This window comes from Felis catus, chromosome A1 (genome assembly GCF_018350175.1).
Source record: "Felis catus isolate Fca126 chromosome A1, F.catus_Fca126_mat1.0, whole genome shotgun sequence".
In the NCBI taxonomy this organism is placed as follows: Eukaryota; Metazoa; Chordata; class Mammalia; order Carnivora; family Felidae; genus Felis; species Felis catus.
Window position 1 is genome coordinate 141,609,382 of NC_058368.1, and position 20,961 is coordinate 141,630,342.

Sequence of the window (20,961 nt, forward strand, 5' to 3'; positions counted from 1 at the left end):
AGCATTCCAAATCCAAAACAAAGTAAGACAACAATAAACTTATTTAACAATCGTTTACTGTGCATTTGATCTTATCCCTGACATTCCTTGTGTGAGGGACTGGGGTAGACAGTTTAGACATGGTTCTCTTATAGACAAATAGTGGAAACACATATTTACTTACTAAAGCAAGAAAAGGTATTGATCTTTATCAATAAATCAGGAGATTTTCAACAATAAATTGGAATAGAGAAATACAAAGTTCCACTGATTACCTCTCAGATAACCAAAATGCAATTAACCATAATAGCTCAATCTCTTGTAATCCTGATTAATAAAAGTTTTAATATAAAACAAAAATGTAGTTCAAGAAAACAGTAATATTCTGATATACACAATACCTAAAGTAGAATAAAAAGCTTTCACAGACCATGCATATTAAAAGCAGCTTTCTCCATCTGGTTTGCTTACTTATTTCTACATATATGTTGATGGGATGGAATTTAAAAATCATTATTAGAACATGGCTCTTGTTTAATCATTTGCAATGAAAATTTGTAAATGTATTTCAAAATATTTAATTTTCATATTCTAATAGGTGTTAATATAAGTTCAGAAATCTAAAAAAAATATTTTGTCCTTTTATTTAAATTTTTTTTTTCAATGTTTATTTTTTATTTTTGGGACAGAGAGAGACAGAGCATGAACGGGGGAGGGGTAGAGAGAGAGGGAGACACAGAATCGGAAACAGGCTCCAGGCTCTGAGCCATCAGCCCAGAGCCCGATGCGGGGCTCGAACTCACGGACCGCGAGATCGTGACCTGGCTGAAGTTGGACGCTTAACCGACTGCGCCACCCAGGCGCCCCTATATTTTGTCCTTTTAAATCAGATTTTAAATTTGGATTTACATCACCACATAAACTACAAATTAAATATTAAAACACTAAAAATGGTCCAGTTTGGAATTTTGAGGTGTAAGCAAGGTTCATCTTGTCTTTCATGATCTCGTGTTCATGATAGAAAAAGAAAATATAATAAAATGATAACAATATTTACAGTAGAGTATTATATGACCTTCATACCCTTGTTCTGAAGTACTTCAAAGTGAAAAAACTACGGTACAAAATAGATACAAAATACAAAATTTTATGTTACAATGAATATTAACAAACAACAGAGGATACTCAAGAAACAAATAATAAAGGACACTTGGGAAAGTACTATTTGTGGTTACCTGAGGAGTAAAGCACTAATGATTTGGGGTAGGTGAAGTCAGATGAGAGTTAATTTTTTTTTTTTTGAGCATTTACCTTTGAGTTTATTCTTCACTTGACTTTCAAAACATTCCTATACCTGAATATTAATACAAACGCAATAGTAAGTAGTGAGCTACCATTATTATAATCCTTCACTCATTCACTACTGCATATAAAATGCCAACAGTCAGTGGTATTCACTGGCCTCATTTAGAGATCTGACACTGAATATCACCCTTAGGCTAATGTTCATCATCCTCCTATGCTTCTCCATCGTAATGGTGCCATCTTTCCTGATTTGGATCAAAGTTCACCACTTCTTTTCAATTTTGAATAATTTTAAAGTTTGCTAGCTATTCCTTTACCAATATTTTCTAAGTTTTCTGGAATAAAGCAAAATTCAATTAGAAAGACACCTAAATACATTTAATAGTTTTAATTCTCTAAACATGGCTCTTTTGCAAGTTTTGCAAAAACTTGTACTAGTTAAAATAACAAGTACAAATATAAAGTCATAATTTGTTATACTTAAAAGGCATAATTAGCTGAAAATATTTTCCATTATTGTTACAAACCCATACTCACAGAGGAACAGCAATTTCAAAATCTGGTCACTTTCAGTAGTTAGACAAATAAATAAATGACAGGAAACTACAAAAAGAAGTAACAGCAATAGAAAAGGATGGACATAAGGAGAAACTTTAAGAAATGAAAATCATTAGGATAGTGATAATCAACTAATAACAAACTATTTAATTATCTAAATATGACAATAACATGATCTTAAATACGTAGTCCAGTGTTTTCCAAACTACTCCATGGTATGTGAATGGTCAAATAAGCTTAAAAAACAGTTTGCCAAATTTTACAGATTTAGGATATGTATTTGTATGTTAAAAGGTCCTAAGAAGTCTTGCAGTAAGGAAATCAGCTTAACTTTGTTCAACTGCAAGCTTACTTGGGGCAAAAGAAAAAAAAAGAAAAAAAAAAAAGACTTTTTCCCCCACTCAGCATTCTCCAGAACAGCTGTTCCTCAACACAAGTTTTGAGAAGTACATTGTAGATATCTGTAAACTACACAAATTTGCATACGACACATTTAAACATACTGTTCATAAAATTCTAAGTAGAATAAAAGTTTTGGGTAAATCAAGAATTAAGAGAACTTGAAATTAAAAAAGTTTTAGCTTAAGTTGTCTTGATTTTAGTTTTTCTTACTGTAAATAAGATTTTCATAGTTATAACCAAACTTGTACTAAGGGCCATCTAATAAGTAACAGTCCAATACCTACTAAGGATACAGATAATCGGCCAATACAATTAACAGTGGTAATAAACTATAATAAATTGGTATTTAGAAAAACGTTATGGATATTTTCATACAAAAAATCTAGAGAAAATAGCATAACAAATCCCATGTATTCTTCACTGAGCTTTCACAATTAATATTCTGACAGTCTTGTTTCATGTATCTCCTGCCACTTATTTACATATTTACTTATTATTATTTTCAGATATTTTATCTGGTTTGATTTTTGAGGTTAAAGCCTGTGACTTCTACCCCAACTCCTCACCTTACACCAATCATATACAAAAATTAATTCAAAATGGATCAAAGATCTAAAAGGCTAAAATTATGTAACTTTTAGAAAAAAACATCAGGGATAAATCTTTTTTTTTTTTAGGGGTAAACCTTGATAACCTTGTGACTTTCTAGATATAACACCAAAACCACAAGAAACAGAAAAAAAAATGGCTTTTGTCAAAATCAAAAACTTTTGTGCTCTGAAGAACACTATTAGTTAAGTGAGAAAGACAACAGAATGGGAGAAAGTATGTGGAAATAATATATTGGGTAAATTTGTATCCAGAATATATAAGAACTCTTACAATTCAATAATAAAAAGACAAATAACCCAATTAAAAAAATCAGTAAAGGGAATCTGCATAGTATACAAACACCCAATAAACACATGAAAAGATGATCAACATCATTAGTCTTCAGGGAAATGTACATCAAAATCACAGTAAGATATCACTTCATATTCATTAAGATGATTATAATTAAAAAGGAAGGAAAAAAAGTCAGATAATAACAAGTGTTGCTGACAAGGCATGTGGAAAAATTGAAACCGTCAAATCCTAATGGTAGGAATGCAAATTGGTGCAGCTGCTTTGGAAGTTTGGCCATTCCTCAAAAAGTTAAACACAGAGTTACCATATGTATCAGTAATTCCATTCCTAAGTGTCTACCCAAGAGAAAAGAAAACATATGTCCACATAAAAACTTGTACATGAATGTTCACTGTAACATTATGCATAATAGGCAAAATGTGAAAACAACTCAAGAGTCTATCAAATGATGAATGGACAAATAAAATATGATATACCCATACACTGGAATAATATTTAACAATAAAAAGAAATGGAGTACTGATTTATGCTGTAACACGGATGAATCTTGAAAACATGCTAAGTCAAAGTAGCCAGACAGAAAAGCCCACATATTTATACGATTCTATTTATAAGATATATCTGGAATAGGCAAGTCTGTGGAGACAGATTAGTAGTTGACTAGGACTAGAAAGGATGAGGGAAGAACTGGGAGTCTAATTTAATTGCTAAAGGGTCAGGGGTTTATTTTTTCAAGTGATGAAATGTTCTAAAAATAACTGTGGGGACAGTTGGACAACTCTATGAATATACTAAAACCAAATAAACAGTATACCTTACATGGATGATTTGTATGTGTAAATTATATCTCAATAAAGCTGTTTACAAAAAGAAAAGAAAAAAGAACTTGCTAGGATCACAAAATCCTCTACAAGTATGTATTCACTGGATACATTCAAGCTTAGAATTGTGACAGTTGAACATGTGAACATCCAGTATAGAAATGTGCATTGACTTATAGTTTAAAACTGCTTTAACAGTTTTCAGTATTGAGATAAAAACATCCTCTGAGATCAAAGATTTCAAAATAAAATCATTAATGGGTATCACTACAGAAACTTCTGTAGGAGCTCCTTTTAAACAGTTAAAGAAACTTGCTGGGACAGAGATGGCAAGTTAGTTGCCAGTCTGCTCAAATGACTCCTAAAGATGTTTTTGATTCACAATGTTAAAAAGAATTAAAAACACAAAAACAGATTTGTTGCCATATTAAACAACTAGGAGACATAATTTATGTCTGGATTTCTCTTGAATGTTTTTCATCAGGGAACATTGGGGCTGCTTTCCCTATACTGGATGGGAGCTAAGTAGTGGCTACTGTTTTTTTTTTACATGAGACATATGCTTTTCACTTTGCCCCAGTTCACACAACTTCCTGTTTCCCATTCAGGTCTAACACCTGGTCCCTATAAGCAAATTAGTTTGTCATCTCTGCTGGAGTAACTTACATATCATCAATGCATCAATGTGATATCAATAGCAATAGTGCTATTACTATTTTTATTATTTTTATAGCATCATGATTATTATTCAGAATATCAAGGATACTGATAGTATCCTAACCTAGGTGACTAAACTCTCCTAAATTAAAGTAGCTGACATGGAATGGACTAACAGAAAGAGGCACATTCAATTAACATCCTGTAATTCAAAGTCTCAGAACAAGGGTTGGCAAACTATGGCCAATGAGCCAAATTTGGCCTGCCACTTGTTTTAGTATTGTCTGAGGGCTATGAATGATTTTTTAAAGGTTTAAAAAACATTTGTAATATTAAATTTCATATTTTAAATGGTTAAAAAATTATTTTGCAACATGTAAAAATGTAAAAATCCTATGGAATTCAAATTTCAGTGTCCATCCACACTCATTCATCTATGTATCTCCTGACTGACTACTTTCATGCAATAACAGCGGAGATGAGTAGTTGTGATAGAACTGTATGGCCCACATAGCCTAACATATATACTATCTGTTCCTTTACAAAAAAGGGTTGCTGACTTAGAAGACCGCTACTTAATTCCATCCAACCTTTAACTATCTTAGCGTTTACCACACAACACTGAAGCCAGTTTGTTAGCTAGGTCTTATGTTCCTGGAAGATGGGATTAAGAGAAATTCTTGACCTGTATACATAGTAAGCACTCAATGTTTGTTAAATGAATAAAGAGCTGAATATACAAATCTCACTATTGCCTTTTAACATTTTCAACTTAAAGAGATACACAAAACAACCCTAAAGCTAACAAAAGTGATTCACAAAACTTCAGAAATAAGAAAAATATGATTTTTGAGAAAGTATGCAATAAAAGAAAAGAGATGGATTCCATGCCTAGGCCCACAGATGATTTTGGCTGGTAATCCAAGTCATCCTATTCCATTGTGCTTGTTACAGAAAATAGCGCAACAACACCAGCAAAATGGAAGAAACTCTTAATTCCATACTACATTTGACAAGTAAAGGTGCTGAATATTTGCATGGCTATTGGCATATCAAAACAAAAAAAAAAAGTAAAGTTTTTGTTTAAAAAGCCCTATTTTGTACCGCCTTATACCTGTCAGAATGGCTAACATTAACAACTCAGGCAACAACAGATGTTGGCGAAGATGCAGAGAAAAAGGATCTCTTTTGCATTGTTGGTGGGAATGCAAGCTGGTGCAGCCACTCTGGAAAACAGTATGGAGGTTCCTCAAAAAACTAAAAATAGAACTACCCTACCACCCAGCAATGGCACTACTAGGCATTTATCCACGGGATACAGGTGTGCTGTTTTGAAGGGACACATGCACCCCCATGTTTATAGCAGTACTATCCACAATAGCCAAAGTATGGAAAGAGCCCAAATGTCCACTGATGGATGAATGCATAAAGAAAATGTGGTATATATATACATACATACGTACATACAATGGAGTATTACTCGGCAGTCAAAAAGAATGAAATCTTGCCATTTGCAACTACGTAGATGGAACTGGAGGGTATTATGCTAAGTGAAATTAGTCAGAGAAAAACAAAAATCATATGACTTCACTCATGTGAGGACTTTAAGAGACAAAACAGATGAACATAAGGGAAGGAAAACAAAAATAATATAAAAACAGGGAGGGGGACAAAACAGAAGAGACTCATAACTATGGAGAACAAACTGAGGGTTACAGGAGGGGTTGTGGAAGGGGGATGGACTAAATGGGTAAGGGGCACTAAGGAATCTAGTCCTGAAATCATTGTTGCAGTATATGCTAACTAACTTGGATGTAAATTTTTAAAAATAAAAAATAAAATTAAAAAAAAAAAAAAGCCCTATTTCATGAAAAGGCCCAGGAAGCAAGTTATTGAACAGCAAATGTATTGCCCTGGAAAAAGAAAAAAAAAATCAGAAACCTAGTAATGCTCACATATAAAATTACAGTGAATAAAGTGTCAGGGGGCAAGATGCAGCAGGAGAAATTGAAAAGGTTCCACTCCCAGACAGTATAAATCAATGTATTAATGAAAAGTCACATGACATGATACAGCGTATATAAGTTTAATTAACTTCACTAGATAGTATCAAATTGCTTTCCAAAGTAGTTGTATCAATTGATACCCACACTGCACTGTATGAAATATCCTAGTGCTCCTTGGCATCCTGATCAACAACTGGAATTGTCAGAATTATTAAGTTTCTGACAATAAGAAGAAATTGAAATGGTATTATATCATAGTTTGAAATATTAACTTTCCTGATAGTTTATAAGGCTATCTATGTTTATTAAAATAATAGACACTGGATAAGTATTTGCTAAATCACTGAGTGAATATCTTCTGACTCTATTCCCTTCCTTTGGGGGAAGGCTAAGATTTAGTAAGAAAGCTTAACTCAAGTATATATTCACAGTTTTTAAATTTGTTACTAAAATATTTTTCTGTAAATAATTATACGGTCTTATACAGAAATACATGAAAAACTATAAAAAATTAAAATTAAAAAAACATTCATAGTCTCATTGCTTAAATAACTATTGATCCAAAATGCACACAATTCCAAAATCCAAAAACGTTTTTAAAAAAGGAAATTTAAAAATTAAGCTTGGCACAAGTTGATTTGGCAGCAAAATATAACCTCAACTGACATGAAATTATAAACTTTATTTATCCTACTTAATGTGAATAGTCCCATGTTTCACTGCAGAAATATTAACATGTTTGATTATAGAGTACTTCTTCAGATGTTATGAAAACCTGTTACTGTTCAAAAATCTAAAAAAATTTGGAATGCAGAAATACATATGGGCCCAAGTGTTTCATATAAGGGATTATGGAACTGTATTAACATTAAAAAAATATTTATTTTGAGAGAGAGTGCATACAAACAGGGGAAGGGCAGAGAGAAAGAGATAGACAAGCAGGCTCGTTGCTGTCCGCACAGAGCCCAATGTGGGGCTCAAACCCAGGAACCATGGAATCGTGACCTGAGCAGAAACCAAGAGCTGGACACTTAACAAACAAACTAAGCCACCTAGGTGCCCCTATGTTAACATTTTTAATACTTTCCATAGTCCTTTTCTTTCAATCACATATGTGTAAAAATTCATATGTGCGTGTATATAAATAATTGGAAAAATGTATCATTGTCTTTCTTTTTTTACTGAAGTACAGTTGACACACATTGTTACATTATTTTCAGGTATACAACATTAATGATTCAACAAGTTTCTACCTCATGCTATGCTCAGTGTATCATTTTCAATATTACTAAACATTTTTTTAAAAATGTAGCTGTTAGTGGCTACAAACCATTTCATAGTACCAGTAGGAGAGCTTAATAAAGTATTATTTTATTGGATACTTAGGCCATTCCCATATTATAAATAATACTGTAATGAACATCCCTACTCATAATTCTATAGAATGTATTATATTTTACTGCATAGTATTTAAAATATATAGTGCCTGATAAGAAATCAGACCAAGTCCTTTTCCAATAAATGATAAGTGATCATTTACTAATGAATACTTCCTTTTCTTACTGATGTGATAAGCCACCTTTGCCATTCATTATTAGTAATAAAAAACAAAATACAAATATTATATCAATCTATCCTATTTTAGCCTTGCTGTTATTTCCTTTTAGTCAGAGAAAATAGTATGCCAGGTTTCACTGTTTAACTATCAATAAACATATCAAACTTTAAAGAGATAAAAAGTTAACAAGAGAAAAATATGGAAAATGGCACATTCAGGGAAAAGAAGAGAAGTCTGATAATCAATAGGAATTGTAGATAGTACAGAAAAAAAGCAGGATAAGATTAAAAATTTTTTTTCACATTTATTTATTTTTGAGAGACAGAGCGAGAGACAGCATGAGTTGGAGAGGGGCACAGAGAGAGAGGAGGGACACCGAATCTGAAGCAGGCTCCAGGCTCTGAGCTGTCAGCAGAGAGCCTGACATGGGGCTCGAATTCACGGACCATGAGATCATGACCTGAGCCGAAGTTGGTCGCTTAACTGACTGAGCCACCCAGGAGCCCCCCGAAATTATTTTTTAAATAAAATTTTCCAGAGCTGGAAAAAAACAATAACCTTAAAGACAAGTGCCAACTAGAATCAATGAAAAAAACCACATCTTATATACACTGCTGAAAATTTCCAGAGATCCAAGAAAAAGAAAACTTTTAAAGAGAGAAAAAAAAAAGATTGACATATTTCACAATAATACCAGGTACCAGAAGACAATGGACCAATCTCTTCAAGTTCTCAGAGACAATGATTTGTAAATTGGATTTATAACTGTAATAATGAGGGAAAAATTCACTGACTCATTTAGCAATTATTTACTGAGGGTCTCCTATGTGCCAGGTATGATTTTAGATACCAAGGATGTAGCTAGTGAACAAAACTACAAAAATCTCTGCCCTATGGCACTTTTTAGTGGGAAAGAGAAGAAATAAATAAGCAAATTGTATAGTGTGTTAGAATGTGATAAGTGCTTTAAGAGAAAAAGCAGTAAAGAAGGATTGGTAATACGTGGGATTTGCAATTTAAAATAGGATGGTCAGAGAAGGCCTCTTCGAGAAAAGGATACGTGAATTAAGATCTGAAAAAGGTAGGGGCGCCTGGGTGGCGCAGTCGGTTAAGCGTCCGACTTCAGCCAGGTCACGATCTCGCAGTCCGTGAGTTCGAGCCCCGCGTCAGGCTCTGGGCTGATGGCTCAGAGCCTGGAGCCTGTTTCCGATTCTGTGTCTCCCTCTCTCTCTGCCCCTCCCCCGTTCATGCTCTGTCTCTTTCTGTCCCAAAAATAAATAAAAAACGTTGAAAAAAAAAAAAAAGATCTGAAAAAGGCAAGAAGTCATTTGGATAGGTGATGAAATAAGTTATAGGCCAGGGGAATATTTTTTACTTCTATAAAAATTCAGGAAGTATTTATAATGCCCCCTTCCTGAGAAATTTACTAAAGAATATACTCCAGCAAACTGAAGATGAAAATCAAGAAAAAAATCATGGTAAATATAAATGCAACAGTCTAGTAAAGAAAAAAAATATCCCAGGATTGAAATTGTGCTATAGGCCTGGAAAAGAGTCTAAATAAGAATCTTACTGTGGAATCTTACAACAGCATCTTTAAGAATTAGAGGAATGGAATAGATTATTTTTTAATTTTACTTTTTTAAAAGTTTATTTATTTTTGAGAGAGAGACAGAGAGAGTTAGCATGGGAGGGGCAGAGAGAGACAGGGAAAAAGAGAATCCCAAGCAGGCTACACATTGTCAGCATGGAGCCTGACGCAGGACTCAAACCCATGAATTGTGAGATCATAATTTGAACTGAAAATAAGAGTTGGATTCTAAACAGACTGTGTCACCCAGGTGCCCCTGGAATAGATTCTAAGGAACAGATACAAGGAGTTAGAAGATAGAAGAGAAGTCATATTTTTTGCCTCTTCTCAATTGAAAAAAAAAAAAAAGACAATTGGAAACTCCAGGAAAATTCCTCCCCCACCACGATGTTATGGTTGTAATATGAAGCAATTACTGGAAAAGAAAATTAATTTAACTTAGATTTGTAAGAATAATCTCCTTTGGGCAGCACAGGATCCACTGAAAAATAAATGCAATACTATGATATTTACTATATTTAAAATGATATATAATTTATTCATTTTCAACTTTTAAAATAAACTTATCAGCAAAAATATATCTTTCCCCACTTATCTATTCAATCATGTTTTTAATGTTTGTTTAAAAGCTAAGGAGTAGGTGATGGGCATTGAAGAGGGCATCTTTTGGGATGAGCACTGGGTGTTGTGGGGAAACTAATTTGACAATAAATTTCATATAATAAAAATAAATAAATAAATAAATAAATAAATAAATAAATAAATAAATAAATAAAAGCTAAGGAATGTCTACCTATTTTTTTTTTTCATAAAAACCATGATGTAAGTGATGGCTACGATGACCCTTGACTAGCCAATGAAACTTTACCATTTCATAAAAGTTAAAGAAAACTTTCATAAAAGTGATTACACCTGTGTAATCAATTTCCTGTATTAAATGCCTGTTTGAGATCCCTAGCATGATTTCCTTTTTCCCGAGTGATATAGTTCTCCCTCTACTGACATAACTAGTAACAAGCTCTCCTGTTTCTGAAGAAAAAAATAATGCTTTTGAGATGTTTATTGTATGAGACATAAGGAAAAAAAGAAACTTTTATCAAGGGCCTAATATAAACAGAGCTTTAAGTACTTTATTGCATTAAACAGTTCTATTTAAGTATCATCCCCATTTTACAGTCTCTTGTTCATTATCTCTCCTTACGATGTTTTTAAAGTCTTTAGATTTCATGAGAACTGAACCAGGATCAATATTTCAGAAACGAATAAAATACAAGCTACATTATTTTGTGTATCTTTGAGAAAAATGATAATATTAATGAAAATTAAGCTGAAGAAACACAGCAATGTTTATAAAAGAAGTTAGGTTGGATGAAGGACTTTTGATGTTTTAGCATTTCCAATGGCCATCATCAAATCTGCTTCTCCCAAAACTAGCCCTATGGAAAAGTTTAACAGTTACAACTCAAGAAGAGATAGTTACAACAATGGAATACCACAAAACATAAAACAGATTTAGGCAAAAGCTTTAATCATTCAAGATAAGCTAAAATTAAAATAGGATAATAAAAGCTGTTAACACACAGTGATCATTTACTATGGACCAGATACTATGTCAAAGCGTGCTGCATGCATTATGTCATTTAATCCTCAAAACAACCTTATAAAATAGGTACCATTATTATTTACATCTTAGTAACAACTAAACTGCAATTCACAGAGCTTGTCCAAGTTCTCATAGCTGTTAAGTGTCCCAGAACTGTTTTATTTCAAAGTCAGTCTTCGCTACTACTTATACATTTTTATTTATTTGTTTTTAAATTTATTTAAATTCAAGTTAGTTAACATATAGTGTAGTATTGGTTTCAGGAGTAGAACCCAGTGATTGATAACTTACATGGAACACCCAGTGCTCATCCCAACAAATGGCCTCCTTAATGTCCTTCACCCATTTAGCCTATCCCCCTCACCCACGTCCAGCAACCCTCAGATTGTTCTCTGTATTTAAGAGTCTCTTACTCTGTCTTTATCTTATTTTTCTTTTCCTTTCCCTATGTTCCCTATGTTATGTTCTTAAATTCCACGAGTGAAGTCATCTGATATTTGTCTTTCTCTGACTGACTTATTTCACAAATCATAATACACTCTAGTTCCATCCACGTTGTTGCAAATAGCATGATTTCATTCTTTTTGATCATCGTGTAGTTTTCCACTGCACACACACACACACACACACCCCACATCTTCTTTATCCATTTGTTAGTGGATGGACATTTGGGCTCTTTCCATAACTTGGCTATTGTTGATAACACTACTACAAACACTGGGGTGCACGTGCCCCTCCAAATCAGCATTTTTGTACTCTTTGGGTAAATACCTAGTAGTGCAATTGCTGGGTCATAGGGTAGTTCTATTTTTAATTTTTTAAGGAACCTCTGTACTGTTTTCCTGAGTGGCTGCACCAGTCTGCATTCCCACCAGCAGGGCAAACGGGTCCCCCTTTCTCTGCATCCTCACCAGCATCTCGTTTCCTGAGTTGTTAAAGTTAGCCATTCTGACAGGTGTGAGGTGGCATCTCATTATGGTTTTGATTTGTGTTTCTCTGATGATGAGTGATATTGAGCATCTTTTCATGTGTCTGTTGGTCATCTGGATATCTTCTTTGGAAAAGTGTCTATTATTGTCTTCTGCCCATTTCTTCACTGGATTATTTGTTTTTTGGGTGTTGAGTTTGACAAGTTCTTTACAGATTTTGGATACTGACCCTTTATCCGATATGTCATTTGCAAATATCTTTTCGCATTCCATCGGTGCCTTTTAGTTTTGTTGATTGTTTCCTGTGCTGTACAAAAGCTTTTTATCTGGATGAGGTCCCAACAGTTCACTTTGGCTTTTATTTCCCTTGCTTTGGGAGACGTGTCTAGTAAGAAGTTGCTGCGGCCAAGGTCAAAGAGGTTGTTGCCTGTTTTCTCCTCTCTGATTATGATGATTTCTTGTCTTACATTTAGGTGTTTCATCTATTTTGAATTTATTTTTGTGTATGGTATAAGAATGTAGTCCTGTTTCATACTTCTACATGTCGCTGCCCAATTTTCCCAGTGTCATTTGCTAAAGAGGCAGTCTTTTTTCCATTGCACACCCTTTCCTGCTTTGTCAAAGATTAGTTGACCATACATTTGTGGGTCCCCCTCTGGGTTCTCTATTCTGTTCCACTGATCTATTTATAACTTATAGTTATCTATTTATAACTTTTTAAAATGTGTTTAAACATTTGAACACATTAAAAAAAAAAGTTAAAATGGGCTCAACTGTAAAAGGCATTATTGGTTGCCTATCCAACAGCCACTTCTTACTTGCCAACAGAATCTAATTTTGTTTATGATCATCCAAGCAGCAGGGCATAACCTCTAAAAAGAATCCAATCATACCCTCTGCCAAGTGATAGCTTAGGCACGTATAAGTGATCCATTTGCGGCCATAGCTACATAAAGGCCATCTGTTGGGGGCTTCTGAGAAGGTTGCCATTCTTCATAAATGCATTATAAGCAGATATAATTCCATTTTCTCCCCTAGACATCATCACCTGTGACACCTGCCACTTGTGGCAAGTACTATGGGATCATGAGGAGATCCAGCCTAAAAGGACAGGTCACTCTGGGATGTTAGAGAACTTGAGTTTTTGATGATGGTATTAAACCACTGAATTTAACCAACTCTGAAACACTTTACCTCCAATTTCTTTATCGTATGAGATGATGAATACCCTTACTGTTTAAGCCACATATAGCTTGATTTTCTATTACTCTGAAGCTAAAAGCATCTCAAGTTAAAGAGTCATTAATAGCAGAAGATTGTTCTACAGGTATGAAATAATGTTTTCTTAGTTTGGATTAATTCATTCTGAACTGATAAATCACTCAGAAATTGAGATACCTCATTTCTTCTTCCCAAGTACAAATAAACATGAAAACGGTAGAGGAAATTACTTACATGATACCCAATTTTATGTTTTCTATTGTTTTAACAAATACTCCACATAAATTTTGGGCGGAAGTCTCTATTTCACACTTTAAACATCTATAAAAATTTAAACATTTGTGCTTATTTTTAATAATCATGGTGGTTACTGGAGGCTAATATCCATAATAAGTAATATCATATTTTCAATTTACAAAGTACTTCTATAATTTACAGGATACTGGATATTATACAGTAAAATATCAATGCCTCTAAACTGTAACTTACAGAAGAGTGGGTATTAGACAGTTCAACAGTAAAAGTCTATAAACTATTATGGGGGTAAGATGTTTAATGGTGCTACAAAAGAAACAATATGGCACCAGGGAAACTGTATGTACTTACAACTTAGAGCTCAATAACTTGTCAAACGGATTTAAAATCTGTATCTTTCCCAGTGACGAGAGAAAAAATATTCAAGATTAGAAAAAGAAGTTATATACATGACTTAACAAGTAAAGCAAGTTTTTCTGCCAAACACAACAGGAGAAAGCACTGTACAGAAATCAAAGTAAAAGAGTGAATTGTAGGCTTTTGTAAACTAAAGGTATAGTAATGAGAACCAGGCACACAGAAGAAATACAGAAGGATATGGGAACAAAAATACCAAGAGAGACGCAGGGAAAAAAAATCTACTCATTTGGGAAAATCCAAGTGGACTGCAAATGAGAGGCTTAGCCCCTTAATTAAGAATTCTCACTAGTTCCTTAGTAAGAAAGAACTGAAGGCTAACATTAGAATCTGATGATTTAATACTTATGGTCTATACAGTAAAATGTGTGTAGTAAAAATTTAGTTGAGTTTTAGTGATTCCTCACTTTTGAGGTCATTATAAAGTCCCAAGTGAGATTTCCCCAAATTTCAACCAATTACTATAGTCAAAATTTGGAGGATCAGGAAAATGAAGGAAGAACATGCTACAGTCTTGTCTTAAATAAAACAAAAATGTGCTACACACCAACATGCATCAAATGAGCTGGAGGTGGAGCTGGAACTTGTTCTTAGAATACCTTCTTGGCTCTTTATCCTCTTCCCCCAGCTCACTCATTCTTCAAAATTAAACTCAAAAATGTCCTTGTCTTCCCGAAGGACTACTCGAACTTCTTCCCTACCACTCCCAAGCTGCTACTGTAAATCCTTCCTATGGATCTTCATGGCATATAGGATTTACCAAAGTAGGTTAAATTTTGTCTACTTCTACACTTGATAGTGGATGCCCATACAAATGAAAATGTGCCCCCTTCTCAGTGCCCATGAGAGTGTGTGCCTCACAGGTATGTTTACTGAACACACTCACAATTACCCTGAGAGGTAAACAGGGCAGTCATCTCCATTTTCAAATGGGAAACTGTGATACAAAGAGGTGAAATGACTCACCTAATGACAGCTGTCCAGGCGATGGTGAAATTAGGATTTGAAAACATGACTTGTAACTTCCAGTGTCAATACTAACATATCATACCATCTTATGTCTGAAGAAAATAAAGCAATTTTCAGTATTTAAATGTCTTTTATCCGTTCCCAAAGTAAAATCATTCCATGGTTCAAATATGAATAGCACAAAAGAGTACAAAGTGAAGCAAACCACCACCCACACCCTAATCCCAGCAGCTCAGTTCTCATCACTGGAAGCAACAAGTTACCAATTCTTGTGTATCTAAATGAAAGAAATTAAATGTTTAATTTATGGTATTTGTTACCTTACCATCTCCCAGTACCCTTCAGTTAATCTCCTAAACTGGAGATGGTTCAAGATATATTCACTGCTCAAATAGAACATATACTTTAATAATTTAACTTTAATATATATGATGGGACATTCTCTAAACAGCTAAAATGATGCATGACAAATATAAAATGAATACCACTGTTTTCTTTGCAATATTATGAATCTCAGGGGCTAACAAGCTAATAAATCTTAGAAATTAATAATACAAAAAACACAAATGTAAACTAATTATTTCACTAATTCTCTAAACTGTCCCTTAAAGGTTTTGAGTTATCAGTGAGATTGAAAAGTATGTACTGATGAAGGGGCTAAAGATACTCTGAATAGCTTCAAGTTTGTATGAAAAAGCAATAGCACCTCCCACAGCTGCTTCATCTCCGTACAAAAGCCTCTGACAGTTTTAATTATTACCTGAAAATCACAAATCTCTCCATACACTTGACTTTTTATCTTCTGTCCAGACCCATATCTCTGTCTTAATAACATCTCTATTTGGACATCCCACCAGCAACTAATTGTAAACAAGGCTGAAAACTAAGCTTATCATTATCCCACTCAAAAATGATGCCCTTTTCCCCAACTTGAGCTATCAACATCAGAATCAAGCCCTGGCTTCCAAGTTCAATATGAGTCAAGGGTGTGATACAGCTACAAAAGAAACAAAACAAAACAAAACCCAGCCATTTCAATCTTAGATGCATTAAAAGGAGAAAACAAAACATGGTAGGTAAACATTACTGCACTGGAAGAATGGCATTGGTACTATGATTATTCATAATTTACTTTATTTTTTAAGTTTATTTATTTTTCAGAGAGAGTGGAAGTGGGGGGGCGGGCAGACGAAGGGGGACAGAGGATCCAAAGCAGGCTCTGCACTGACAGCAGCAAGCCCAATGTGGGGCTCAAACTCACAAACCATGAAATCCTGTCTTCACCCAAAGTCAGACACTCAACCGACTGAGCCGCCCAGGCACCCCATTCATAATTTACTTCTACTTATATATAACTTAGATATAAAAGGGATTTGAGGCATCATCTGAAGAAAGACCCTGACAAACTACAATATTAACAGAGGAATATCCAACATCGTCATTCTGTTCTGTGAGATAGTTCAGCTTGCCTAAAACATTCAGATAGTTCATGAACTATGTATTTACTCCAAATTAATATAGGTTATCAAGACCAAAATGAGCAAAGAAAATATCATTTAATGAAAATGACTTTAGCTGATCCATGACTGTCACTTCTCATAAATAAGTTGACATCACTTAGAATATCTGAATTTCATCAAATTATAAAATAAGCCCAATTTAATGATATTTTACATAATGATTATTCTTGGTGATCCATTAACTCAAGTTATTTATGGAATTACTGATGTGAACATTTTGGAGCTAAATCTGAGATATTTCAGTTGTAGAGCTCTAGGATGCAGAGGAAAAACTCATGGCTTTGGGATTATGACCATTATACAAAGATATTTTGATATGTAATGTAGTTTTTCAGTTTTTTGTACCAAGATCTGTTCATTAGGTCAAAATGGTTCAAGAAGAAACAAAGATTTCTCCTGTGTTTAAATTACTGATACTGAGGTCTTGTTTAAGTCCTTTACAACAGAAAAATGATAAAATAATTAACTAATAAGAATTTCCATTCAGAAAAAATGTAAGAGTTGAAAATAATTTTCACACTATATTCCATCTAAAGGTATACAAGTACAGTAATTTGGTACATGCTAAACAACCTACTTCAAATGTATATTTATTTTGTACTTTACCATGTTTAAATCATTTTTTTTTCATACAAGTCAAATTTTTAAGTCTTTAACTACTCAAATAATATTTGGTAATGATATGGGGCGCCTGGGTGGCGCAGTCGGTTAAGCGTCCGACTTCAGCCAGGTCACGATCTCGCGGTCCGTGAGTTCGAGCCCCGCGTCAGGCTCTGGGCTGATGGCTCAGAGCCTGGAGCCTGTTTCTGATTCTGTGTCTCCCTCTCTCTCTGCCCCTCCCCGTTCATGCTCTGTCTCTCTCTGTCCCAAAAATAAATAAACGTTGAAAAAAAAAATATTTGGTAATGATACCTGATATAGACCCATATGTGATACAATTTTAACAGCTAGCAAATCTGGTTTTAGAATTCAATATAGTAAAATTTTCTGAATTTTTCTAGGATTAGATTAGTGATTCCCAATGACTCTGAAAATTTTTTTTGTCTATGTCACATTAACTATAGTCTGTAGTTTTCAAAAAGTTTGTGTTATCTCTAATATTACACTCTTTTTTTTCAATGGTTTACTCAGAGTAAAACAGTCATTTTACAGCCTGACTTCCCAAATTTGTCAGTAAACACTGTTTAAAAATGTTGCATTTTTACAACTGGAGGCACACCACCCTTAGCTCTTGCCCCGTGAACAATATGTTAGCATGTAAAACATAAAAAACCTCTAACTTTATCTCACCAAAAGAGAATACACAATGAATTTTATGGCATTTCAAGAGTTTCACAACTTTTTGCAAGTTGTTCTACATAGTCTTCCTAGACTATTTCAGATGAGTTATTTGATAGAATCTTTCATGATTCTTATTCTGTGGATAGACTATCATGATTATATATGGACATACCTGTAATAAACACCCTTCTCTGGTCAACCTAAAAAACCCAGGTAATAACAGCAGCATTTGGGGTTAAAGAAAGACATGGGATGGGGCACATGGCTAGCTCAGGTGTTGGAGCATGCAACTCGTGATCTAGGGCTTGCAAATTCGAGTCCCACATTGGGTCTAGAGATTACAAGGAAGGAAGGAAGGAAGGAAGGAAGGAAGGAAGGAAGGAAGGAAGGAAGAAAAAGGAAGGAAGGAAGGAAGAAAAAGGAAGGAAGGAAGGAAGGAAGGAAGGAAGGAAGGAAGGAAGGAAGGAAGGAAGGAAGGAAGGAAGGAAGGAAGGAAGACATAGGAGCTAGCTCAAACTTGTTTATATTTAGGGGGCAAATCTGTTAAATTTTTTTTTAATGTTTTTATTTATTTTTGAGACAGAGAAAGACAGAGCATGAGAAAGACAGAGCATGAGCAGGGGAGGGGCAGAGAAAGAGGGAGACACAGAATCTGAAGCAGGCTCCAGGCTCTGGGCTGTCAGCACAGAGCCCGATGCGGGGCTCTAACTCACAGGCTGTGAGATCATGACATGAGCTGAAGTTGGAACCCTAACCAACTGAGCCACCCAGGTGCCCCATGGGGGGCAAATCTGTCTTTTAAATCACCATGTAAATACAACAAAATAGCCAATTTTCAAATGTGGTAACAACTGCTATCTCTCACAGAAGAAAAAGGAATGCTCTTCAAAGAGATGTTAATAGATGTCAAAAGAAAAAGATGTTTATGAATAAAACTTAGGAAATATTGCATTTTTCTGTTCCCCTCTTAAAGGTTCACACCGTGAAAGCTTTTGAAAAATCCTACAACAAAACATGTTAAACTTTAACTCAGCCCCTCTCAAATACATTTGAGCACAGAATACTTTTCAACTTACATGTTAAGATCTTGTTAACCATTTTCTATCAAACACCCTACTTGGAATCCAAAATGAGAGGCAGTTAATAGTCAAAATTCTGACTATACTATTTGATAGATTTCTATTTCTAAATTTCTGAAGTATATTTTTACCCTATATTAAGTGCCAAAATATTCTATTCAAAATTCCCAATTGTAGGGGCGCCTGGGTGGCGCAGTTGGTTAAGCGTCCGACTTCAGCCAGGTCACGATCTCACGGTCCGTGAGTTCGAGCCCCACATCGGGCTCAGAGCCTGGAGCCTGTTTCCGATTCTGTGTCTCCCTCTCTCTCTACCCCTCCCCCGTTCATGCTCTGTCTCTCTCTGTCCCAAAAATAAATAAATGTTGAAAAAAAAAATTAAAAAAAAATGCAACAAAATTCCCAATTGTAGAAGTTAATGTCATATTAACAGTTTAAAACAATTTTTAAAATAAATCTTAATATGGCAGCAACAATAGCTTAATTAATAGTAGTACATATCTCTCTATATGTTAGGATTATTAACATTAGTAAATGACAATGAACTTTATACCTATCCTATTATTTAAATTTTTAATTTGCTTATAAATGAATTCACATTTTATTAGAAAGTAACTAGCCATACCATTTTGTTGTATTATCAAACAATATATTTAGTTTGAAAAATCATATAGTAACATTATAAGTGACAAAATGCTTTTAAAAAATCAAGTCCAACTTTTCTTAACGTAAGTTTATTTTTCTACCTTACATATGGTATCTGAACGGTAATAAATGCTCAGTGGTCTTTAGGCCAAATTCCATAAAGAAAGCAATTTTTTTAAAAAAGGATTTTAAAGGTAAGAGCTGTAATAGAAAATATTATTGAAATAACCATTCCAAAATTGGTGCCTTAACTACAGTTTATGAACAAGTTAGTATGTGAAGCTTTAATCTACTGATCTCTAAACATTCATTAACAAATAGCCACTAATTTAAATTTCCAAATTAGCACAAATCACATGGGTGACACGGTAGCATTTTTACTATGGTAAAACAGGCTAAATATCTAGCTTCAACAATGTGATAAATTAAACTTTTAACTTTGTGACCATCTGATTTAACCTATTAGACTATTTTTTATTGCTAACAATAATTCCTGTAAAAAGAAAACTGAGAATGGCCTTTAATTAAAACAAAACAAAACACAAAAACCAAAACATGTAGTCTATTTTATTTCAAGTTTTACTCTCCAGGAACTGTGAGGTTCTATTGTGGCTTGTACAACTTAAACCACTCATTTATTTTATATGTTAGAGTCATAAGGAAATACTACTCTTAAGACAATGTAGTACTAGACACTGTATATCTTTTTAAAATCTGATAATATGAATGAAATTTAAAAACTAGGCGCTACTATAGAAAATAACTTAAAATTATATGTGTGCGAGAACATATGTGCCCTTGTTATTCCCTGAGTTAGTAACTTTTAAACAATTTTTAAAGTTCCCAAACATTTTTAACATTAGTTCAAATTTGCCAGTGTTACAACAATTGCATGTATGATTTGAAAGGCCAATAATTTCATTTTCAGATTAGGTAATAACTTTACCAAGGTATAATTTGTTTTCTCCATTTACAAAAATAAATCTAGGGCTTGTTTGTATACAAAAATCAGATCTTGTAACAGCAATCATATAATCTATGAACCAAATTTACTTGTATAGATGTGTGATTTAGGACAATCATTACCAGAGGGAGTCAAGCCAGTTGGTTTTCAACTTACTACTTTTTCATTAAACTCTGTATTTGTCATATATTCTTTTCAAAAACAGAATTAGGATGATCTATTCTCTCCAAAAAAATATAAAACAAGACAAAATAGCATCAATAAACAGTAAGCGCTTTAATCATATTTTCGAATCATT

The 20,961-nt window shown here is 33.9% G+C and overlaps 1 protein-coding gene across 2 annotated transcripts in view; it reads right to left on the reverse strand.

Annotated features, from left to right (window-relative positions):
* TBCA (tubulin folding cofactor A) overlaps positions 1–20,961 on the reverse strand; it is a 77,959-nt gene that overhangs the window by 16,785 nt on the left and 40,213 nt on the right. The window contains exon 1 of one of the 2 annotated variants that reach the window (XM_023257765.2): positions 15,175–15,236. The exons of the other annotated variant lie outside the window; for it this stretch is intronic. Coding sequence (XP_023113533.1) covers positions 15,175–15,221 — 47 coding nt within the window. The 5' untranslated portion in view covers positions 15,222–15,236. Of the gene's footprint in view, positions 1–15,174; positions 15,237–20,961 lie in introns of those variants that run through there. 2 annotated transcript variants of the gene reach the window in all.